The sequence below is a fragment of the Onychostruthus taczanowskii genome, unplaced genomic scaffold (assembly GCF_017590055.1).
Source record: "Onychostruthus taczanowskii isolate IOZ18803 unplaced genomic scaffold, ASM1759005v1 scaffold40, whole genome shotgun sequence".
Taxonomy (NCBI): Eukaryota; Metazoa; Chordata; class Aves; order Passeriformes; family Passeridae; genus Onychostruthus; species Onychostruthus taczanowskii.
In genome coordinates, this window is record NW_024501460.1 from 5728485 (window position 1) to 5753746 (window position 25262).

The 25262-nt window shown below is 37.6% G+C and overlaps 1 protein-coding gene across 3 annotated transcripts; it reads right to left on the reverse strand.

Annotated features, from left to right (window-relative positions):
• Positions 1–25202, reverse strand: PRPF4B (pre-mRNA processing factor 4B). Of its 3 annotated transcripts, XR_005953294.1 has the most exons (20): positions 25081–25202; positions 20174–21367; positions 17076–17249; positions 16640–16795; positions 15824–15905; positions 14090–14300; positions 11636–11709; positions 10160–10250; positions 9644–9791; positions 8260–8397; positions 6925–7078; positions 5903–6017; positions 5267–5418; positions 4722–4808; positions 3776–4053; positions 3279–3413; positions 2724–2769; positions 2115–2201; positions 1247–1292; positions 1–184 (listed from the first exon to the last, which is right to left on the reverse strand). XR_005953294.1 is itself a non-coding variant. In XM_041413161.1 (15 exons), the coding sequence occupies exons 1-15, from the start codon at positions 25116–25118 to the stop codon at positions 3850–3852; spliced, it is 3018 nt and encodes a 1005-aa protein (XP_041269095.1). In that variant the 5' UTR covers positions 25119–25202; the 3' UTR covers positions 2322–3849. The 3 variants fall into 3 exon arrangements, 1 of the variants encoding a protein (XP_041269095.1); XR_005953293.1 differs by having other exon boundaries at positions 3279–4053; XM_041413161.1 differs by lacking the exons at positions 1–184; positions 1247–1292; positions 2115–2201 and having other exon boundaries at positions 2322–4053.
• Between the last annotated feature and the right edge of the window lie 60 nt (positions 25203–25262).

Consider the following 25262-nt stretch of genomic DNA (forward strand, 5'->3'; position numbering starts at 1 on the left):
AAGTTTTAAGCATAGTTTATTAATTTCAAGCAATTGCCACATCTCAACATCCTCCACCCACATTACAATTTTACACATGCTGTAGAAGATCCCTCTATCTCCAGCAGTATCACAGTCTGGTCTGCCTTCTGTATGGGGGTCAAGATACACATAAAGGTTCTTCAGAGGTTTAATGCCACTTACCCTATGTATGGAGATAAAGTATTATTAAAAAGATTTTAAAGGAATCATTATCTTCTATTAAAAACTCTTGAACAGTAATTAATTTTTAAACTAAGTAGTATACACCAAGGTAATAAGAACACATTCTAACTCCACAGGGCTGGAATCTCGTTTTTTCGGAAGGCTTGGAAAACTGAGTATGTTAAATGTGAAGCTCCTTGTCACCATGAGGGAGAAGGAAACAGAAATCAGCACAACAGATTTAGCCAAACCTTCTATATGTAGGATCTCTAGCAAAGATATAAATTAAAAATTTGTGCTCGGGAGGAAAAGGTAAGTTATCCTCCCTACTAGATGAGCTGAGAAATTGTTCACTCTGTTGCACAGCTGCTCTGTTTGCACTCAGCCACAACCATGAGAATTCAGCTGACTCTAGTGGCAGCCACAGCTCCTCTCCTCAGAGACCTCAGGCTACAGGGACAGGCACTGCCCAAAACTGGAGAGGGGTCTTAATAGTGTCAAAAAATCCTCAAGTCCAGAGGTTTTTGAAGCCAGAACTAAAGTTTTCTACTGTTGTAAACAATAAGTATCAGCTGGATGGGGGACTGAAATCCACTTTTTTTTTTAAATAACCCCTGCCATCTATTCTCTGTATGGATAATTAAGTTCGACAGAATTGAAGTAAATAATGAAACTACTGAAGTTAAAGAAAAAAGTGCATCACCTGCTTAAATGTTTTCTGGTTAACAAATTTACATTAACCAAATATAATGGCCCATTTTTTTCCTAAATGTGATAGATTTTGTACTGCTCATTCCATCATTTTAAGAAAACTACATTTAAAGAGTAATTCTTTTGTAATTGTAATGCTAATGTAAGTTTACCTCCATTTAATTGCAATAAAAAAATCTCTTCAACCAGAAACAAAACAATCTATGTAACAAATTTTAATACAGCAAGTATGTTTCAGGAATTATCAGTAATGCAGCAGTGTTAATCAATTCTAAATTGAAATGCTGGAAACTAAAAGATTAAGACAAAACTAGATGAAGAGTATATTTCATATCTTTTATAGGACAGAAACCTTTGTTCATGTCTTCTGGTAGCCTTCATCTTCTTTTGAGCTGCACCTACAACACAAAGAACAAGTAAACGAGCAACTTTATGCTTCTCCAGAGCAGCTTAAAACAATTCTGTAGGCATTAAGGGGCATCTTTTCTACTGCTTTGTTTCTGTATCACCAACTCATTTCATTGCTTCCTATTCCTATTTTAATAAAGTACAAAGCAACAGAAAGAATAAGCTATTACTACATCTGTGTAAAAGTGCCCTCAGAAGTGCTGCCTATGTTGTAGAAGTGCAAGTTACACTTGCTGTATTTAACTAGCAAGAAACTAGTGTTTCACTAAACATGAAAGCTAACTTCTTTGATTTCCTGTATGAAAAAGATACCTCAATATGTAGAAATAGGGAGAGATTGGTTTTTATTAGGGGTTTTACAATATAGATTGAGAAGAGACAGGTTGAAGGTTCCAAATACGTATAGAAAACCACCCATCTCCTGCTTGTTTTTGTAGTTAGTTCATTACACCTCCTCGGTGGGGTATTCCCCACCAGCAGAATGACCTGCTTTGTGGCATTTTTCCTCATTCTTGAGTGCACTAAGAGTGCATGACTGTTGCCATTATGTACCTAGATGGATACAAAAATCCTTCTTAGTTCAAAGTATTATAAAGTACGTGAAACCAGTGGGGTTTTCACAGCCTGTCGGAATATACTAATAAAAAAATGAAAAGACGAACTTTTTAACATTGTCAAAGAGAACATTAAAACAGCAGTATGGACCTGAAAAGGTTGCTTCTGTTTTCCTCACCCTGTATAACCAACTCAATTGTCTCAAGCTCTTTTAACTTGTTGCTAAATGTTTATCTACACATGCTGTCAGAAATAACCTTGTTAGGAAGGTGAAGTTGGTGTCTCAGCAAATCAGACCCATGGAGTAGGCGTTGAGTGGCCTGTGACTCGCTTTCCTTTTTTCTCTTTCAGCACCATCAAAAAGGAAAAGTGAGAAAAACAGCACAAACATTAGTTAAAGCCTGAATTTAATCCCACGTCCTACAGGAATAATTTCATTACAATGAAAGCAGACAGACACTGTATCTGTAGGGTTTTTTGCTTTGTTTTTAAGCAGTGATAATTATATATCCAATTAATATAGCATATAGCTCTCCCAAAGATCGTAACATTTAATAATCCCTTTAATTAAATGATTAATAGGAAATGCAGGGGCAGGTCTTACAAATTACCTGATTTACCATCACTGAAGACAGATTCTTTTAAAAATGGCTACAAATGCCTTGTTCACAAAAGACTTTATTATCTAATGATGCATACTGAAAACATACAGAAATCTGCATGGTCCACTTTACATGCAGCAGAACAATCTTCACTTTACAATAAGTAAGTGTCAACTGTTTTATGCAAGAGACAACACTTTAAAGTCACATTTCTTAAAGAAAAGCTTCATTTACAAAAGAAATAAAAGGTAAAGAAGCAATTACCGCTTTTAAAAAGCAGCTGCTTTGTTCAAGAGTGGAAGGTTTATGCCTGTATTGAAAGACAACATGATCACAAATAATGAAAACAATGAACAAATGAAACACTTTTAGCATAAAGCAGTACACTTTCAAAATGACATACAAATAGTTAAAAATTATGTTGTCTATCTATCCTTTAGATATAAGGTCTTTCGAATGAGATCCCGACATATGTAATTTACTAAATGAAAACTCTTCTGTAAGTATTGGTTCTATGTCATAGTGAACTGTATTTAACAAAATGTATACAAAGTCTATAGCAAGTTGATTAAAAAAACTAAAGTAATAAGAAACAGTACACTGAAGGCGCTCTATCCATCAAGTGCGCTCTCTCCCAGTTTTAAATGTGATGAACAGAACAGAAGTTGTAACTATGCCACGGTTGCAATGCCAGAAAATAAAACAAGATCATTTCTCAAACATGCAGGGAATTCTGCCACAACGCTATTGTCTCTCATTTGTCAGTTGTTCCAGTAAAATAACAGCTTAAACACCGGTGATGTTGATGGGTTAGCTTACCTTCAGTGTACTGAAAGTTGTACACAACCTGCTTTAAAAGAGGAGACCATCCCTGCGGGCAGGCTCAAGAAGGAACAGACCCCCTTCGGCACTGACTACACCAAGGGCATGCTGCTGTGGCCTGCACACACACACCTAGGAAAATGTGAATATAAACAGCATTTATGCTGGCCATTTTGTAAAGACAAAAATGAAGCCAAGTCTGCTAAAAACAAATCAACCACCCAGTATTACTGCTCTCTTTTTTTTTTTTTTCTTTCTTTTTTTTATAACAGATGCTTTTTTCTTTTTATAATATATACGAACTGCAACCATATACATTAGCATTGTACTTTTGTGCAGTCTTGGCAATTAAAACAGTTCTACAGTGAAAATTTTCACATAAGACACAAAACAGAATTACTCTAACATTTCTAAAAGAAATATCAGCCTTGATGTTAATTCAAATGTATCATTTCTTCCTCAACTTTGCAGGGGAAATATTTATGTTTATATACATTAATAACTGCTGTGAAATTTCTTCAGTCTTTGTATCTTAATTAATCAAACCCTTTGAACTTCTTCATCTGGTTTAAATTTTCTCCTGGATGAAGGCGTGCTGCAGAGCCTGGTTGATGCTAATCCGTTTAGCTGGGTCTAGCATTAGAATCTGGTCCAACAAGTCCTTAAGCTGGTGCACTTTTTTACGCTGGTCTTCAGGGAGTCGTTGGCACCCAATCAAGTCTGCTAATAGGTCCTTGGTTGGATTAATGGTGCTCATAACAGTAACCTTCTCCTACAAACACAGAAATGGTAGCCTTGTAGAACAGAAGTAATGCACAAACCCCTTATCCATCCCTTTTACAGAGCTTCAGCAGCAGCTTTTCAGCAGGCTTGCCTTGTATCTGAGCAGCAACACCGTGCCCCTATACGGCCTCATAAAATCGTCATGTGCAGAGAAAGAGTGGAAAAAACACTGCAGAGGGGGAGGCCACAAACACAGGTTCACACATGAAACTAACATCCCATAACTCAGAACATGGAAGTCTACATGTAAAGTTCCCATATCTGACCACTATTTTGTGATTCTTCTTAAATATAATACGTCAAAATGATACCAAAATTAATAGTGACCTCATGCAATATAACCATATCATACTAAACGTACTTCTACAAAATAAAGGCACAATTTCTTTTATTAGTAATTTAAGGACAGATTATATAGAGATACCCTGTATATCTATCAGATTAAATTTAGTTTTCTTAATCATGTTCCTACATCCAAGGGGAAAAAAAAAAATATCTCTTTGGCCATTTTATAACTATGTAATCTGCCCATACTGCTGCAAAAGGACTTTCTAATAAAATCTTGTTTTTAATTAGGAAGCCAAGGTACATTTGAAAGACCATGTAGTAGGAAAGCTTGGAAAAAGTGATAGATTAGTCAATACATGGAGGACTTACCCTTTCCGTCACTTTATCTACTTCTATATACATAAAGTTGAGATTTTGATCAAAGTGCTGATCTTTGAACACACCTTTTCGAATCATCTGGAAAATGAGGAAAAGGCAAGAGTTTCAGGCAAGTTCTCTGTGTCTTACACATTTCACAATTAACATCAATGTCTATTAATTTGCTAACATAAGTAATTTAATACTAACAAAAAAAATATACCAAAAGACAGGAAAAGATGTTGACATTGAATACAAAGATACAGTTGAAACCCTTAGAAAAAGGACACAGTATCTTTCATTGACTTACGCATTTTTTCAGGTCAGTGCTTAGAAGGTTTCTGCTTTCACTTTATACTTAGTCTATGAAAAAGAAGCTGTATACTTTCACTTCATAAGATTTTAAATCAGTATAAATTACACAGTCAGAGCAAAGTCTAGTATTTACTGTTAAGAAAAAATTTATATGATAAGAAACAGAATCCAGGAGAACAAAGAATGTATGTTCTACTGTTCATTAGAGCAGTTTCATATATTATATTACTTATTTTTCTTACCTTGTTTGGCATCTTTCCTTTGAGATCCATGGCAAGTTTCAACATATGATTATTGGTTTTGCCAGGAAACAGTATTTTTCCTGTATAAAGCTCATATAATGTGCAGCCTACAGACCACATATCTATACCATAGTCATAGATTTTTCCTATAACTGAAACAGAGCAATTCCAGTTAATTCCATAAAGGCAGACTTTGATATAATATCACAAAAGCAGATAGATTAAAAAATTCTGATTTGTAAACTATACTGGTGCTGCTCTTCTTGGGAATAAAACGATACCAATAAAAGATGGACATAAACCTTTTAGCTTCTGAAGTACCCCTATTTTAGAAAGGAAGGTTTTTACCTAACACCTAAACTGATCAGCTTTAAATTAGCAAAAACCAAGAAGTCAGAACAATACCTCTAAACTGAAACATAACTAAAACCCATCAGAATGACTTCTCACTGAGCTGATCACCAACACACAAGAAGAGTCACACAAACATGCTCAAAGTCTGAATTTTTGACAGCCATCGTATTCTCAGAATCATGTTTTGCTAAGACTAGAGAATAAATTCAAGTCAAATTTTCATCTGCTAATACTGGCACTTGCTGGTAAGTGATAGATGTAGCTAATCCAAAATGTACTTACTGATTTCTGGAGCTCGATAAAATCTACTAACTAGGTAGGGTGTGATGTCGTTATCTGCGACATGTGAAGCTGAGCCAAAATCACAAAGCTTTAGTATTGTTTTAGACTCGTTCACCTGCAAGTTAAACACAAATATCCATTAGCACTATTTGTGGACAGAATTGATAACAGAACTGTAAAAGTGACAACACATTTAAGTCAGAGACAGGAAAAACATTTAGCCTTTAAACTGGAAGTTCCTTCCTCTCTGTATTCTAAGAAAATTATAAAGCTTGCTCAAAATGAAAGTGAGAGTTAATGTCTTCAGACCCTACAAAATACAGAAAAGAGTCAGTTTTATGTACTTTTCCCATAACAAAATATCCTTGGTGGACCTAGATTTCATTTCAGATACTGAAATTTTACTGATTTAGATTTGCAACTCCAGTATCCAGAGTACCACTTATAAAACAGCATATTATTCACATCTCATGCTTACAAAGTAGATTTCACTGCTGAGACAGTAATACGAGAACATTTTAGATAAATTAAAAATCTGAGTTTGTCACAGGGATGATGTCCAAAAAACCAAAGGAAACCACTGGATCCCTCTGACGTAGCTCTCATGCCCTACCAAAAAGAGGCATTAAAGACCTTTCCCCATCATCTCACTCACATAAGCAAAATCTCCATTCAGACTCAAACAACCTGCTTCCATTTCGCAGAAAGCAAGAATATCTCTCAACTATTGATGAGAAAATTTCAAATAATTCTCCTGTAAGACACTGTCCTACTTTGGAAAGTCTGCCTTCTATAAAGACAGAAGGAGATTAATGTTTGTTTGAAAAAGATTTTATTTAGATGCTGTGTAGTAATTTTTTCTTACTATTTATACCACAATATAATTATATATCAAAGGGTGAACCTTTAACATTTTCAATAAATTTTACGTCACCTAAATTAACAGTATTATATGAATTTCAAATACTTTATTTTATGCTAGAGACCATGCAACAAAAAAGTTTTAATTATTTGTTACTTACCAAAATATTATCTGGTTTAATATCTGCATGTAGGATATTGCATCTTTTAAGAAGTTTTAAAGCCAGGAACAATTGCTGGCTGTAGGAACGCACAGCTTTAATGTGCAGTCCAACATCTTTCCCGTACTTCTTCAACACCTCTCGTAAATTCATACTGTTAAAGGGGGAAAGAAACAATTGGAAAGAGTTTAACAGAAAAACTGATAGTGGCCTCCTAAATTCTACTACAAACTTGAACAAACCAATTAGCTTTACATATTTTTTGAGAAATGTAGCATTCAACATTCCACTCTGTCAGCTACAGAATTGAAATAAAAAGGCTGGCCAATTAGATCTGTCTTATGCTGTGTAATTACTTACTACACTGGACTTACTTAGTTCAAAACATATTTTTAATCAATATTGATATGAGAGGATTTATTTGCATATGAACATCACTTTCTTAACAACCATAAACTCTTTGTACTAATTTTCTTCAGAAATAAATGAAAAAGAAAGCACACAAAAGATAAAAGCTGAGGAGATTTTTTCTGGTGACCTAAGCAGCAGATAAAAAGACCATCATTCCAGGACAAAAACATAACTGGACATAAATAAGGTAAGAGTGTGTTACCAAGAGATAGTGTAGCACAAGACAATCATTTGTTCTACAGCTTATTAATGAAATATGATAGTAATCTCATAAAATTTGCATTGTTGCAGTATATAACTTATCTTCACCCCAAATATGGCAAAATTTAAAATATGACATACACAGAAAACTTTGAACAACGGATGTCTCTAGGTAGGAATGGGGACTAAGGCAGTTAATATATCTGATCTACCATAAAACAGTATCTACAATCAACCTGTCACAAGAGCTCAATTACTTGAATAGAAAGCAAGCATGCAAGAATCACTGTAACAACTTTCTCACTAAGGCTGTTACTGTATGTGTACTCTTTAAAGAACATGCAGCATTTCTTCAATCTCTCTGGGAATGCATCTTAACACAAACCCTTAAAACGAAGAATTATGAAAACTAATAAAAATACTGACATACACAAAAAATCATAAAGAGCAGCACTAGAGAGATGAACCATCTCTAATACATTATCTTGTTTCAAATATTTTCCAGGCAGAAAACTCACAACAGTGCCAAAAATAAGTCAGAAATAGTCCAGTAGTCTGTGAATTTGTGCCCACAGACCATTTTTTTTTTGTTTCAAAGTTCCTTGCATTCTTGAATCTTGGCACTAGAACAAGGTACCAAAACAACAGCCAAATCCAGACAGGTAAAGAACACACAGTAGTACTTTACCTTTTACAGAAAACCCCAAACACATGTCATCTTACCTGAGTGGCTCAAATACCAGACAGAGATGTTGTTTGTGGTAGAAATGCCTGAATAACCGTAGACAATGAAACTTGTCATCAGGATCAGCATCATTGAGCTTCTTTAAAAATTCCAGTTCTTTTAGGCCAGTTTTTTGCCTGAAAACAGAGAAATGTGACTCTAAAACAAAATCAGTTAAATTCTAGTGTTTTTTAAAATCTAAACATTCACTTGTGTGGCTATAATTATCCAGGAATGAGAAGTGTCTTGTCAATAATTAATGTACCACAGCTGAAAAACCAAAATTCCAACAATGGTTTGCTGTCAGTGACTACAAACTAGGTAAGTTTATTTAATTCCTGGATGTTCACTGTACCTTGCAACCTACTGATCTTTTCCTCACTCTCAGTTGCATCTGAGGCTAAAACTAGATTTTGTCCTGTAATGTGACAAATTTCAAACAGCACTCACTTGAGAAGTTCACTTGTTTAAAAAAGTGCTTCACCACATACAACAGTATTAAAAGACTTAAACTGAACTGACTATGGATTCAATTACACATCCAAGTTTATTACCTATACAACACACCAAACTAAAACAGCTTATCACCCTCCCTTTTGCTTTTAAAACATTTCTGGATACTTATTCACGTAACTAAAACAAATCCAGTTATACACACAGTAAGACAACTTCTAAAACTTCCAAGGTAAAATACATGGAAAAGATTTTCATTTCAGTTGCCATTAACAGAAGAGGACACAAGAAATTACTGTATAAACACTGCAACAGATGGGGAAAACAAGTACTGTAGAAAAGTCAAGTCCTCAAATGACATAGTTTAAGAGATCTTATTTGTTAATGTTCATTCATTCTGAATGAACTCTTTTTTTTTTTTAAATTTCAACAGTGAGAGTACCATCTCTTTTTATGTATCTTATATACATGCAAATGTTTAGAAAATATACAAAAAAAAAATTAAATGCAAGGAGATCTTCTTGTAAGTTTGTAAGTTTCAGATGATGACCAGGATCCAATCCACAGCCTGTCAAACAGATTTGGTCCATCACAACAAAAGTTTTACAGTTCACAACTCCCATCTCAAGAAACATACGGCTCATAACTAGCTGTTACCCTGTTTCTTGCTATCACTGTTCCCTGCAGTTTTGCAAATGAGAAAGTGCCTGACAAAAATGCAAATACCCTTCTTCCTGTGATAGCTGTAAAGAAGTGTGCATACATAGTCCTCAAGCGCTTCCCATTATCTGGTTCATATTAGCAGAAAAGGCAGGAACCACAGCTGTGATCTGTTACTTCACTTGAAACAAAGGGAGATTCAAATCACACCATGAAAAACTTCCAACTGCTCCACATGCTTTATTACCATCAAAAAACCCCATTACTTACATAAGTTCATTGTTCCTGATGATTTTCACTGCTACTTCTTGGTTTGCTCTGGCCATGTCCCTGGCTCGCACTACATTGCTGAAGACTCCCTGCCCAGTGTAACCATAGACATTGTAACGTTTATCTAGAACTTCACCTATATTAACACCTGAGGGATAAAAACAAGCAAGTCCAAGTTACGAGGGATTTACGTCATGGAACTTTTAAAGAAAAAGAAACCATTCTCTATTATTACAAAACATGAGGGCAAATAGCAAGATCCTTTAATTTCATGGTGTACAATGTTTTGTATCACCTAGCTCTGTGGGAATTACAGGGAACAAAGGGTGAGTCTCTAAGTCTGGACTCCTTTCAAAACTGGTTAAGGTTAAGACCTGCATGTTTGTTTCATCCATTACATTACACACTCAGAGAGGGATCTGGGATAGATCTACATTAGAACAACATTTCAATGAGGAGCTTCACTCAGCACCCTCTGTGCTTTTCTGTCCTTGCAGATAGACAAACACAACTTACGGTAATAGCCTTCTGCATCTGTCCAGTTATCCCTGAGATTGGGGTTTTCTTTGAAGTCTTTTCCAAACCCAGCAGCCCTTAGACGAGCACTCTGAAATAAAAAGAAAAGTAACAGCTTTGCTTGTGTGCTCTATATTTTTCTTTGATGTTTACTTTCCAAAGCCCTTTTTCCCTACTGAAAAACTGTTCTCTCCACAATATAAACACACTTATCTTGCCGGAGAGAGAAACAACTTAATGTTATAACATACTAGCATCTAAAGATTGATGCAAGGAAAGAGGATGAGATCAACCAACATAATTATTATTAAACATAAGTAGGCAAAGTTTTAATTAATACTCACAAGGAATCTATGTAAGTCACGTTAGAATGCACATTTTGGACCATCTAAGTAAGATTACTTATTTACAGTAAGTTTATAGCAAAAAAGTTCAGCAGTTTGCAAGGAAAACACAACTGTCTAAGCACTAATTTCGGTTCACTGCATGCCACTTGTTTCATACTGTTATACATACTACCATAACAACTTCTACAACTGCTGGTGACATCTCTTAGCAGACCGGGCAATATTTTAATCACAAATTCAAAACTATGAGTAGTAAAGTTTATCTTTAATTGAACAACAGTTTCTGGAAAGGGGAGCTCACTTACAAGCCGTATAAGTCCCCTCTTGTAACTTCCGAACTTTTAAAAATGCACCCTCACACACACACACACTACCCTTCAAGTATTCAACCTTTTCCAGGTCAGAGGGATACCAGTGTTACTAGAGTAAAACCACAGCCTATGATAAATCTGCCATCAAAATTCTCCAGTTAATTTTGGTTAAAGTTAACTAAAGACAAGAACTTTCTTCTTATTTCTCAGTGTTGTGCATCAGCAGCAATTGAGAGGATTTATAGAGAATGGCACGTAAAGTCTCAGAAGTAGTCACTGGTCTGCCAATATCTGAGGGTCATTGCAGCACATTTAGAGAAAAGCTAATGAAAAAGTGTTAAAGTAACACCAGGAAATCTATCTCTTCATCCCAAAAAATCTCCAAACAAACCACCACATAACTCCAACATAGCATCATTAGCCATTTACAGTATCTTACACATTTTTTAATTAACCATACATACATCTCTGGAAAAAGCTCATATTTAGAACACTGCAACATGGTAACAATAATAAAAAGCTGAACTTATAAATAGATTCATGTTTTTACTATGTGCCATTGTATTCAAACAGCAAGTAAATTCCCAAATTGCTAACTCTGGTGAAATTGCTACTAATTTCAGCAGGTTTTATTTCACTGAAATACTAATTAAGAAGCACTTTGCCTGCCTTGGCTGACCAAAAGATTAAGGATATACAAGTCACTTAGTAGCACGTGCTTTTACAAATCAAAGTTCTCACAACCCTCAAGAGACAGTGACTCTAACAAAAATCAAGCAGAAAAGAAATCATGTATTTCATCTCCAAGAATTACCTACATCAAAGTATGCAGCAAACATATCATCTGATTCTGTGAACATATCGGGAGCTAGCAGCTTCTTCTGAGATGAACCTTAAAATAAAATTCAGATTACTCAACATGAAAAAAATGTCAAACGATAACTCTGTTGCCAGTATAATTTGGCACTTGGTATCTTTACAACATAGTCTAAGATCAGTAAACAGACTGGCAAACAGGTAGCTCTACTAATGTTTCTAGGAAATATAATTTCACATTCTAGAATATAAAACTCAGAATAGTTAAGTTCTTCAAACAACTCAAAAATTTTATACCTCCTTGAAAAACTGCGTGCAATAGCTTTCAAGTAAGCACAGCAGAAGGAAAAATCTACATACTTACATGCTCCCTACAAATAATGACTATATACATACAGAAAGAACTATAAAATTACTAATGTGTATATATAAAAAAATACAGTCATGTTTTCAATACACAAGTCCAGGCTTTTCTGCTAATCACAAGATATTTTACTAAAAGCCAAAGTTGTAAGGCCCAGAAATTCTTTCTTTGGAAAATGTTTTCTCCAACTCTGCTAAAAAGGACCCAGTATGCAGCTTTTTGCCAAACACAATGTTTACTATTGTGTTAAAGAAAAACATTTTTGTTATGGGCAAGATTATCCCTTTCTCACCTTTTAATCATCTTTACATCCCAAAGACATTTTACTTGGTTGATAAGATAAAAGCAAAGAAATATAAATTAAGTACACATTAGTAAAAGCAAGCAAACTTCAAACTATTTCATTCATGTACACATTATGGCAGCACTCCACGAACACGGTAAATTGGAGACCCTCCCTTCACTATGCAATGAAGGAAAACAAACAGTTAATTCAGCTCAGAAGCTTCAGGTCTCGTGATGCACAAACCCCTTCCATACCAAATAACCAGACTGAAATCTGACAGCATAAAAAATCATCCAGCATGCTGATACCTCTGTTTCAAGGTACAGACCTGTCACCTGACACTTGTGGGGAGGCAGTTTATATCACTGTTTTGAGCTACAGACCTTCTAGAAACTTCCTCAAGCTTTCCTTTGTTCCAGTTACCTGTACGGGGCTACAATGACTAGTTTCTTAGCAACTTACTACACTGTCCCTATAAGAGGTCAGGATAGAAATAAAAATTAACTCTTACAAAAGAAGATAACTGGTTTTAGCTGCTGTTACAGCCACCTCCAACCCAGAATCCTACCAGCCAGATGTGAATGTAACTTTAAAAACCTTTTTTACATGTGGAAAATGCCTATGTAGCTACGGCTTAAATTTTCATAATCTTTAATAGACAAAATTAGAGAGCAGTACATGCTTTGACAAAATAGGAAAAACACACTGTCTGTCAGACATAATAAGCCTACACTTGTGGTATGTAAAGAAAGTGCTAAAACAGTTCTTTTCACTGATGCTGCAGGAGAACAATCTGAAAACATACGGCTCAAGGGAACGCCAGGATAAACTACAGAGCAGTACAGCAGTCCCAGAGAGATGCAGCTTTATTACTTTGAAGAGAAGCATCCACTAGAGACAGCATATTTAGCCCCCAAAGATAGGTGTGGCGCAGGACATGAAATACAAGCTAACTGCAACTCTCCCTCGGAGGGGTTGGGCAGGCTCCACAGCCCTCTTTAAACATTGCTATTGCAACTAAACTGTAGGGAGAAACCAGAGCAACTTAAACTAGCTCAAACACAAGCACACAGCAACAGCACACACCTCTCCCGACTTGGAAGATGTACAGTAATCCACCTTCAAAAGACAAAAAAAGCAGCAGACTTTCAATACTGCAGGGTGTGCTGGCAGATCTACTATGTTCCTTTTGCTGCAGCTGGCAAAAGGCAGGTTTTATATCAAAATTTATTTCATTTCAACATGGCTGTAAAACAGAGCACATGATGGGGGGAAGAGCAAGAAAATACTCATTTCAGCAATTAGCTATGCTGCTAAAACGGACTTACTAGCAATAACCCTCAAAAGCTTTAATCGTTCTAATTCACTACAGACCCACGTATATTCTTCTGTCACAGTAGCTTTGACCAATAAAAGGTATAAAAGGAGCATAATTTCCAACCCTCACAAAACAAAGTCTAGGATTATACTAAGCTTCTAAGAAAACAACTTGCCTGAGTGAAAAGAAGAATTTGGAAGGGTAATTCTTAACCATATACATAGACATCCTTGTTTGCTCTTCCAAACGTAAAGCACAAATTGCGTGAAGAGCTACTAGAAATATAAAGACTGTGTTCCACTGATACTATCCTCCCTAATGAGGAAGATTTATTTTAATGCTGTGTTTTAAGTACCATAATATTTGCGAAAACGTTCCCAAATTCCATCCAAAAAGTCAATCTACTTCCTAGTCTGGAAGAATGTAAGTGAACTAAGCCAAGTGTCTGAGTTTTCATAAATTGCACTAGAGAGATTTCAGAATCTTACCATTGTTCTGTTCAACTGTCATGAGGTTGTGCTTGGCTTTCACTGATGCCTCAAATGTGTCCACATTTTCCCGTTCATACTCCTTAACATCAGCAGCAACTCTTTCTAGGATGTCGTCAGGAGAATTTGAGCGACTACGTGTACTGCTCTGAGGGCTGCTTGGTTCAGATGGTACAGATATGTTACTGTCTTCTGTCTGGCCTTTGTATTTCTAAAAAGAAATTTAGTTTTTAATCTCACTGTTACAATTTATCACAATTTAAACATTTTCATATCCACCTTTTCAATGGTTTGAGCTTTCAGCTGAAACTAGTCTTTACTTTCATAATCACCTATGTCTATAAAGACAACAGATTATTTTCAGAATGGAATATAACTTCTGAAAATTCAATTTGTCACAATGCACCACAGTCCAGACCATAAGACTGAAATATTCATGTGCGTTCTTTAGGTCTTTACATTTCTGTAAAAACAGATTATTACTGAATATTAACTATTTAGTTATGCACAACAAAATGTCAGCAGCAACAAATTTATTACTAAACCATCCTGGCGCACAAGCATTGAAACACACTCTTTGAAGAAAAATTACTTATTTTATATCCTACATTCTAGGATATTTCCCAGTTTTATTAGTGTTATGGTACAGAAAAGTAGCTTTTAGATTCAGTTTTTTTTATGTGAACTATAAATCCTATTTATTAATTTGTGTTGAAAAATTTCAGAAGTATTAAAAAACTTCAAACATCATCTTTACAATCTTCGTCACCCTGAGGTACTATGAAATTATACAGATCTCAATTCCTATCCCAAAAGGTAAAAATCAAGATGAAGAAATGCTGCTACCAACCAGTTGTCTAGGTTGAACTATTCAATAATACAAGCAGAGATTTTTCCATTTAGGGAATTCAGCTCTGCAGTTTGCTTCCAGCTTGCACCAACATCAGGTGCAACCAGTCTTTAAAAAGAATTTATATGGTTTGGCTCAGTCATAGTTCTGAAGGAATTTACAATGGGCTTTGCACAAAACCATGAACAGTATTTTTAGTGCTATTTAAAATAAGCACTACATCAAAGCCAGTAATTTTGTACCTGATACTACATAAAAACACTACAGCATTTTGCTTGCTATGTTCTAATTGTGTGCCAAATCCCACCTTTGAAAAGAGATAGCGGACTCCTACTGTACAGTGACACCCCCTCTGACCACAGCTTCTTTCAGGGGTTTCGATCACACACTGCACTTGTGATTACTGTTACCTTGTTACTGGAGTAAGAAGTTAATGCAATTCACATGTGTTTTTAGGGAGGACACCATGACAGTGGCTTTACACAATTTTGGAAATTGACAAGGACGACTTCTACTTGAAACAAACTGACCAGTTAGGTTAATTGATACATAACTTACTGTTACACTGATGTTATCGTATCAGTGAACAGCTACTGAGAAAACCTGCACATAAAGGTAACCGAAGAACATTTTTAACATGTCTTAAGACCACCAGAGAATGTTTAACTATAGCAAAAATGACTCACAGAAGAGTCATTTCAGTTTTAAAAGCAATGATGTGACAACAGACACGTAGAATTTAAGAGAGACTAACATTTACAACGAACTAACTGGAAAAATACAGCAATAGGAATTACCACTGTAATGCAGCAAGAGGCAAAGAGCCTTCCATTACTCTGACATTTTACACTAAAAACACAGAATTAGTTCCTGTAACCATGTACCTGAACAATTGCTTGCCGCTGTAATCTCCTTTGTCTTATCTCTGCTTCTTCATCCTCTTCTTCCAAATCGAAGTCTTCAAGACTACAAAAATATGACTTTTTAATATAACTTCATAAACATACAATTATCTACTGAATTTTACCAAGTGCAGTTACTTGGCATATAAAGCACAAAATATATTAAACAATAGCTATTCAAGTGACTCAGAAAGCAATGCAATGTATCCCACTGCATATATTTACATTTCCTTACAAAGAAAATGTATCTCTTGGTATCTCATTGGGACTTTCTGCATTCTATTTTTAATTGCAAACAATTAACAGCCCTCTTCTAAAAGACAACAAACAAACAAAAAATCCTTGTTCCTTTTCACTGCAGCATCATTTTTCCTTAATAATTTCATTACGAATGCATACTCTTGCACAATTGAATAGGCAGATGTTTAAGAAATATGAACACAATTTGCAGGCAGCAGTTAATCCTTTCAGCTATTAAAGCTTTTCCTCAAGCAGTAAGCTTTAGTAAGCAGACCAAAAGTTTTCACAAGATACTGATTAAGTTGAATTTAAAAACCTAATGATATATCCTCCCCAGGAGTCTGCTCACTAGCCAACAGGTCTTGGTATTTTTTGCATATTCCAAAGTTTTTCAGATTCTCACAACACTAATTAGACAAGACCGCAAGTACAAAGACATGATTATGGTTTTAGGTGACAACTCAAAACTACACCATCAAGATAAATGCTAGTTCATTCTTGGTATCAGTTGAACTGCAGATTATAAATAATAAGTGCAAGTGAGAAATATGGTCTTACTTTTCGTCTGATGAAGACTCCTGTTCAGCTTTCATACCCTCAGAAAGACTACCTTTAAATTTATCTTCTTTAACTTTGCTTCTGCTCCGACGTCTATGGCCACCACGTGACCTGGACCTCCTTCGGAGGCGAGATCTACTTCTCCGGCCTCTGTCCCTGTTTGATAAGAACAAGAGATTTGGATTTTGGGCTGGGGGGCTGTTTTGGTTTTTTTTAAGAAAAGAAGGAAAATATTTTCAGAAAACATAAAGACACTAAATGATTCCAAGTAATAAAACAATTTAATTAACGGAGGACAAAATTAATTTAACTGTGTTAGCACATATTAATATGGACAAAAAAAAAAATAGCATGGTCTCTTTATACATATGATAGCAATTCTTATTCCTCCTGTAATATCTTACAAAATACACTGAACAACACAGGGCGTCTTTACCTCCTCCGAGGAGATCTACTCCGCCTCCTGGGAGATCGGCTACGTCGAAGGGGTGTTCGAGATCTCCTCCTAATGGGGGACCGAGATCTTCTCCTGGATGGAGACCATCTGCTGGGTGGGCTGACATCCTTGGATCTTTCACGCCTAGACAAAATGTCGTCCCTGGCCCGTGTTCTTAAAACAGAGGAAGAGAGTCATAGTAAAAATCAGGAGCACGATGAAAACAAAAAAAAAAATATTCCCTCTAAAAACTCACTTGAAAAATTTTACTGCAGGTGAGGGACCACCAGATGGGCTTCAGAGGGAGGGATGGAAAAGTAGGCTGCAGAGCTGGCTGCCCTTCCTGTGTGTCTCTCCCCACCCTGGGAAGTGTGTGCCCATGCAAAGATCTAGTTCAGGACAAGCCTGGAAACAGCTCATTAATTACTACCACGAAGCTAAGAGAGGTTTTAAAACAAAGCTTGTGCTTTGGTCTTACATAAAAAGTGGCCTGTTTTCATGTTTACCAGACACAGTACTGAAACAATACATCAACCCCAAAATATTATTCTTGAGAATTATTTTACCAACTTCCCACCATGCTACTGAAATTTAGGCTTAGGATCATGCTATTTCACAGTAGTGACAATGTCTGTTTCAATTTGGGCACTACAATTGCATGGCTTCAACATTTCACACATTCTAAAACAGCAGATGAAAATTAGAATTCTTAACTAAAATCTAAACTATCCCTTCTCAAATTAAAAAATAATTCAAGTCTGATACTATATACAGTATTCAAAATTTGTTTATTCTTGCCCAAACAGATTCACAATTACTCAAGGAAAAAAAAAAACAAAAAAACCTTGATGGGATTAAAAAGCTTAACTGCATGACAGCAAGAGGTCAGTCAAAAAGTGGAAAGAATACAAATTCCAAATTTAACAACTACTCTAAAGAGGCTGCATTAGAAACTGGAAAACAGTTTCACCCTATTTCAAAGAAAATGTTGCTATTCTATTTTTTTTCCTGCTCCTTATTTTTGATTTTTTTAAAAATCAAGCTGGAACAATATGGAGTAACAGGTGTGTGTTACATCTCATCAATGAACAAAATATCTTAGGTCTGAAAGACTAATTACACCCATTCTGCGATTTTCTTCATTTGTTTTGAGACTGCTACATCAGTTTCAATTACCTTAACTATAGACAATGATCAGACACACAGAACTGATGCAAAACAGTAAAGAGTGAGGTAAAATGAAAATGTATGCATGTGCAGAGTACTGGCAGTTTCTACAAGGAATTACTGTACTCAAATGCTGGAACAGGCCAATACCTTTAGCCCAATTAATTTATATTATGTTCCTTTGAACAATATTACATAAAAAGGCACATGATTTAAGAGTTCCAGGCTACCTGACTAACAGAGTCGTACTGCCAGAACCTAATCAAAGTATCTGTTACAAAAAATAAATTAGTTCAGAGTTGACAGGGTGAGATAAAAAGTGGAAGATGATCAAAAATTCATAGTAACATCACATAATGAGTAACTTCAGTCAAAGACCTGAGAAGTGTCTTACAAGATCAGAACACTGGAAATAAACTTGAAAAATGAAATGACTGGTTTTTTTTGGTTTTTTTTTTTTTTTGTTAAAACGGTTCATTAAAGCTCCTGAAATTCTCTGGCAGTTTGAGTAACTACAAGTAGTTAAAACTTGAACACAGGTGGAATTAATTCAGATGTCTTACAAGGAAAGATTATTCTTGATGATCTGCAAACACCTCCAGGCAGAAAATTTTAGTAGTCCCCCACTCACATGCTGCTCACCACGCAGTTACAGAAGTATGAATTTGACAGCAAAATTCTAGACACATGCATCACTTGAAATAAGTGTCTAGACAACCAATTCAAGCTGGCTGCAATGCAAGCTGTCAAGAAAAATGAAAACTGAAAGATGCAAAACGTTGCAGAGGAAAAGTCAACTACTACGCCAGAAAAACTCAGTGGTTGGGCAGATACATTCCTAAATCACTAGAAAGCAGCCAGATAAACTGGTAGCATTTACAAAACTTGCATGACCAGGTCAGCATCCACTGGGCCATTCTCCAAAGTACCCAAAGATACCCCATACTGGAGTAAACTTCAGTGATTCAGGCTGAAACTTTCACATTTTTAGGTGCCTACTCACTAAGCTTTGTGGTTCCAATTAATTTTAAATTCATATTTCTTAGTTTTCAAACTGGGTGAACCTCAAACCCCAATACAAAGTTTTAAATTATTTATTATCCAATGCTGAACTCTTTTGACTCCTAAACTTCTTACAGACAATGAATTAACTTCAAAAAATGCGTACACTTATATTGTTCTCTTCTTGGAAACTCACTGCCCAGGCATTATTAGCTTTCAAATTTCAAGGTAACTGCTTTCATAGGCTAAATCTGTGTTTTTAAGAAAATGTCAGGACTACACCAATACAATAAATAGTCATCCATTCTTCTCCTTTAAGTGTACGCAAAATATGATAATTACACACGGCAGTCCAATAACAAAGCAACACTACCCTTCTGCTAGCAAATGAAAATCCAGAATATTTTGAAGAAAAAAAAAATACTCTGAGAAGGACATCTTGACATGAAAATTGGCTTACATTCACAAATACTGGCTCTATCATAAGGGCTTTTTTTGAGTGGAAAGAGAGGCTAATGACCCACTTTAGCCAACACTAATATGTAACACTGAAGAGGATTCTCACTCAGAAGTTTCAGAAAGCAACAGAACTAGTGACAAAGAAACAAAATAGAAACCAAATTCTGAATCCAACCAGCAATAAAAAGGAGAACACAGTTATAACACTTGATCCCATTAAGGAAGTGAGCAGCAAATAACTTAGCACTTCAACAACCATAAGATGAATTTGCACATCTGACAGCTAAGAAAAATAGTCTTTAAAAAAATCTGAATACATACAAAGGAAAATCATGATATAATGTACTTATCTGATTGTCTTTTTTAATACCTTTTAATTTTCTGAACAAAATGAGGAGATAAACTCCAAACTAGAAGATAGCTCATCCCACAATGCATTTTTGTGGTGGCTCATGGCACCTTTAAGTTACCTGGGAGAAGAAAGACGCCTCCTTTCTGATTCTCTTCTTTTTCTTTCTGCAGATCTACTCCTCACCCTTCTAACTGGAGAGCGGGTTCGAGAGGGGGATCTACTTTGTTTAGACCTACGATCATTAAAGAGAGGAGATCTGCTTCTTCTTGACTTTTCACGCTGTTTGGGAGATAAGCTTCTCCCTTTTGGGCTGCGGCCAGGTCGTCTAGGGGACCTGTTTTCTTTCCCTGAAGAAGCATCTTTAGAAGGAGATTTAATTGGCTTTTTTTCTTTGTCAGTCTCTGATCTCCTAGGTTTTCTATCTTTGGACCGTGATCTTCTATCTTTGGATTTGCTTCTTAGTTCTGCTGGAGATTTAGATTTTCTACCACGATCTCTGCTTTTGCTTTCATTTACAACCGGAGACTTTCTGCGGTCTCTGGATTTACTTTTATCATCAGCCTTATTTCTATCCTCTGGAGGAGACTTAGACTTTCTGTTTTTCTCCTGAGATCTCCTCTTAAGTATTGGAGACCTAGATTTCCTTGTCTGATCTTGAGACTTACTTCTCTTATAAGGACTTTTGGATTTCCTCCTTTCTTTTGACTTGCTTCTAGTAGTCTTCTCTTTGACTCCATCAACTCCTGCCTTGGCTTTCTTTTTGTCAGATCTGTGCCTAGTCCTTTCCTTTGATTCACTCTTACTTGCTTTCTTGGAACTAGTTTTATTGTCCACAGGTTCTAATTTCCCCTTAGTATTTGACTTTGCTGTAGGTCTTGTTCCATTTCGTGCTTTTTCATTGATCTCCCCCTCTTCTTCAGATCCTGACTCATAACCTTGTAATATTAATCCCATCCCAGACTGGACTTTTCCTTCCATTAATTCATTTTCAAGTTCAGCTTTCAGCAATGCTCTTTGTTTTTCTAAGTCTTCCAGAGGAGCCAAAAAATCAATTTTAGTTCTTTTAGCTGGTCCATCTTCTTTGTCAGAGGCATCAGCCACCTCTTTCCATTTATGTTTCTTATGTTTGTGTCTGTGTTTATGTTTTTTGTCCTTGTCATCTTCTGAAGAATGTTTGTGTTTCTTGTGTTTACTTCGGTGTTTGTGTTTCTTTTTTTTGTGTCTGCTGTGCTTGTTCTGAGGTTGGTCTGCCTCTGACACTTCCCCATTTTCTTCATTCACACTTTTCTCGGATGCCTCAGCATCCTCAACCCTGCAAAAAATAAAGAGATCAGTACTATAAACTCACTGTAATCCTTTATCTCATGTTAAATAGACAGCCTTTTATGACAGAAGCTAACTGGCATTTATTCACCTCCTTTGGGAGAATTAAAAATGTACCACTAATTTAAGTAAGTTATAACAGCAGATACACTTCCTCAGGAACAGACAGTTACGGCTGCAGAAGGAAATAGTACGGAAAGAACAGACAGCAAATGCACTGACAAAATCAAACATGTGGATGGAATCAATGCTAACCCCTTTACACTCAATTCTGACCTATCTGTTAACAGCATACAACAGTGCTGAGTATTTCTTTGTCAGTACATCATCATCTACGTCACTTTCTGCTCCACTCCAATGCCCAACCCAAGCTATGCCTTTTACAAGTATTTTCAAGTGGCAGAAAACAGTTGTGCTCCAAAGATCACAATTTATTTCAAGGTATGATGCTGACCACCTTATGAAACCTTCTTGCAAAATCTCATCCAGAGCTGACTCTCTTAGCTGCAATTTTTTTCTCTAAGTGTAAACACCTGTTAGGAAATATAAATCTTACAGATTTATATTATTTATGTAATACAGAAAACACTATTGAGGAATGGGACAAATTAAGGGAGTCTAATTTCAGAGCAGCTTTCTGATAGTATGCAGCAGATTAGTAGCTTCTAAAAAATGTGGCAATCTTGACACCTGTAAAGTGCCATTGACCAAAGCAGCCAAAAGTAAGTCTACAGCAGGTTATTAAAATAATGATATACAGTGTTTCTTCAGAAAGTATTTTCAATTAGTGATAATTTCTTCAGATAGTAACTTTATAAAATTCAGTCCTGATGTTACATATTCCCTTGTATTATCCCCCATAGCCACTGAAACTGGCTTAGCAAGAGGGGTTTTTACAGTGTTGAGCAAATACCTCCTGATCTCCTTCAGAACACCAATGAAGTTACTGTCTGTTAATACAGACATCTGCCTTTTGAAATAATATTACAGGTGCCAGAGCTCACCTTTCTACAAATCACCCCATCTAAACAACAGCTTTGAAATTTACTAGTTATCACTTTAATAACTTAAACATAGCTCTTTGCTGTATACTAAGCCTCATGAGGTGAAAAGAATTCCCCCAAACACGACAGCCAGGGGTGAATGCACATAGAACGTGGAAATTATCTTCTGAACTCTACTGGCTTCAGTTGTTTCTGAAGAATATGATCAATCATCTGATCCAACAAATGTATCAGAGACATTCTAAGCCAGACCTAAAGGACAGCATCTCGCTATGAATTTGTTTGGTGTCTTTCTAATTAAGGACAGGATTTTCAAGCACTGCACATTTACTCTCTCCTGCTTGAGTTAAGGCAAATTCTTGTACTAGTAAATAAAGGTGACTTTTCTGCAAGGTACATGAAAATTATTGGCTAAAATTATTTGTTAAAACTTTAGTGCTATGAAATGATGAATGTCCAAAAGGAACAAACGGTTTGAATTAAGAATATAAAATATTCAGAGACTTAACTCAGAACGCTGCTTGTCTTTTATGTTTTTATTACTACTTCTGTTTATTCAAGGCACACAGAAAGGTGTTTTTCTCATTTGCTATCTCCTGACACTCCACACCATTATGATAAAATATCAGAACAAAGGAGGAAAAACTGGCTTAAAAAGAGCTTATTTTATCTTGCACTTGGCATTATAAAAAATTAATAAAAGAAGTGTTAAATGCAAAACTTCAACTTGGACTTGCCATCCTGAGCAAGTCTATCTGTGCCACAAGTGGAAAAATGTGACAATGAGAATTTTATGGGAACTATGTGCCCCTTAATTTTCTTTTAGCTGGGATCCAGGATCCTGTGCAAATCCCCAGTTAGCACATTAAAGGTACTTTAAGACATTATAAAAATATTAAATACAATACAAATCACATCTGCTCAAGCTGTTCCAGGTAAGTCTTCCTTCTCTTAACAGCACAAAGTGACACCAAAATCTTTAAGAAAGTAATTTTGCTGTTGTATGTATTTTGGAGTTGTGTAATAACCTCATCTTAAGTTCTGGAAAAGCCAGCTGGCAGCTAAGGTGCCAGACGAGACACATCACCACAGCAGCATCTCAGGCCACTACAGGCTGCCAATACAACTGCCAGCTGTCTTTGTAACTCAACTATAACATTGGATTGATTAACGTGCAAGAAACAGTTCAAGTTCATCTACAGGGATCTATTTATTTCCAGTAATTTCATTAAACCGTGGATAAACTTTTACTTCTATTAAATGCTTCAGAGATATAATGACATGGATGAAAAAGCTTTGTAAGAATATTTCAGAAGGTGATGAGGCATGTCTACATGTTTAGGTGCTAATGGCTTTAAACAGGAATTGTGACATGAACTTGTTACAGCCCTACTTTTTCCTATTTTTGAATTCAAAGAGAAGAATTACAGAAAGTTCATAAGGATGTACAGTGATTTCACCCATCTTTTCCTTCATACAGGGTTCCTATCATCAGCTTCTACCTCATTACTTAACTTTCTCTCTACAATACTAAAAGCTATTCTTCATGTCCATGTACTTTACATGGCTCACGTGTACTCCCACTGCTCTTCCTCACCCGTCTTCTACTCCCAGGATAAACAATAAAATCAAACCTCAAATCAAAACTCTTTAAGGAGAAAAAGACACAGACAGCAGTTTACATGGCTATATGGCTAAAATATTAATGTGTAAAGAGGAGCAAGCATTAGATCGTTAACTCTCAGCAGAATTTCCAGAAGATTCACGAGCTCCTGAGCGCGGACAAACCCAAACCCCACGGCACAAACCGAGGCGCCTGGAAAACACCCGCCCGGGAGCCCCGTTCCGGCAGAGAGGCGGCAGCTCGATCTTCGCTTCCCAACGGGAGCCGGGACTTGCCAGTCATTTCGAGGGCTGGAAGGAGGGGCTGGCGGCAACAAATCACTTTCTGCTTCCACCACCACGGGCACTCTCTCCACCGCGAGAGCGGCCGGGGCCCGGGGGAAGGAGGGTTCGCCGCAGGGCGGGCAGCGCTCGGCGGCGCCAGGGCAGCCCCGCGGCCCCGGAGCCCCGCGGCCCCGCTCGGAGCGGGTGTGTGGGGGCGTGCGTACGTTTGAGTGGCGTGGGGGATCCCGGGGAGCGCCGAGGATCGGCCTCAGGGATGCCCGCGCCCTGCGCGCCCGGGCGGGCAGCGGCCTCGCAGCCACGCGGAAGACGCGCATCCCTCCGTCCCGCGTCCCTCCGTCCCGCGTCCCCGGCGCGGGCGGCAAACCCGGTTCGCGGGCGGCAATCCCGGTTCCCGGCGGCGGGAGCACCAGCAGGGCGGGAAGGCGCACGCGGGACTCCCGGGGACACGCGCCCGCCGCCGCTTCCCTTTCCCCTCCCCCCGCGCGGCCCTCCCGAATCCACGGGCGGATCCAGCGCCCCGGACCCCGCAGGGCCGCCTCGCCGCGGGGCCAGCAGCCCCTACAGCAGCCCCGCTCCCCCGGTGCGGCCGCCTTCCCTCGTCCTCCTCTCCATACCCTCTTCCTCCTCCTCCCTCACCACTTCCACCCGGGCCGCTTGTTGTCGTTCCCGTCCCGTGTGTGTATCCCGCCTCCCCAATCCCCTCGTCCGCGCTTCTCCCTCCACCTCCCTTCTCCTCCTCCCCAAAGCTCCAGGGCGAGCAGCCTCCCCCCGCCTCCAGCCAAGTCCTTACTCGGGCGGTCGCTGCTCGGGCTCGGCCGCGGCGGCCATTTTGAACTTCCGAACTCCTTCGCTGCCGCCGCCGCCGCTGGGAGGGGGCGGGGGGAGACGCGGAGCCGGAAGTGAACCCCGCGCGCGGGGCCGGGAGCGCGACGGAGGCTCCGCCCCCCCCGCCTCTGGGGGCGGCCGCGGGGA

Excerpts from the sequence above, each read along its gene's own strand:
- PRPF4B (XM_041413161.1), bottom strand. The coding sequence starts at position 25,118 with ATGGCCGCCGCGGCCGAGCCCGAGCAGCGACCGCCCGA. Across the intron at positions 16,796-17,075 it reads AGTAGATCTCCTCGGAGGAG|GGACAGAGGCCGGAGAAGTA; the intron begins GTAAAGACGCCC and ends CTTATCAAACAG. Across the intron at positions 5,419-5,902 it reads TTATCGAGCTCCAGAAATCA|TTATAGGAAAAATCTATGAC; the intron begins GTAAGTACATTT and ends GCTCTGTTTCAG.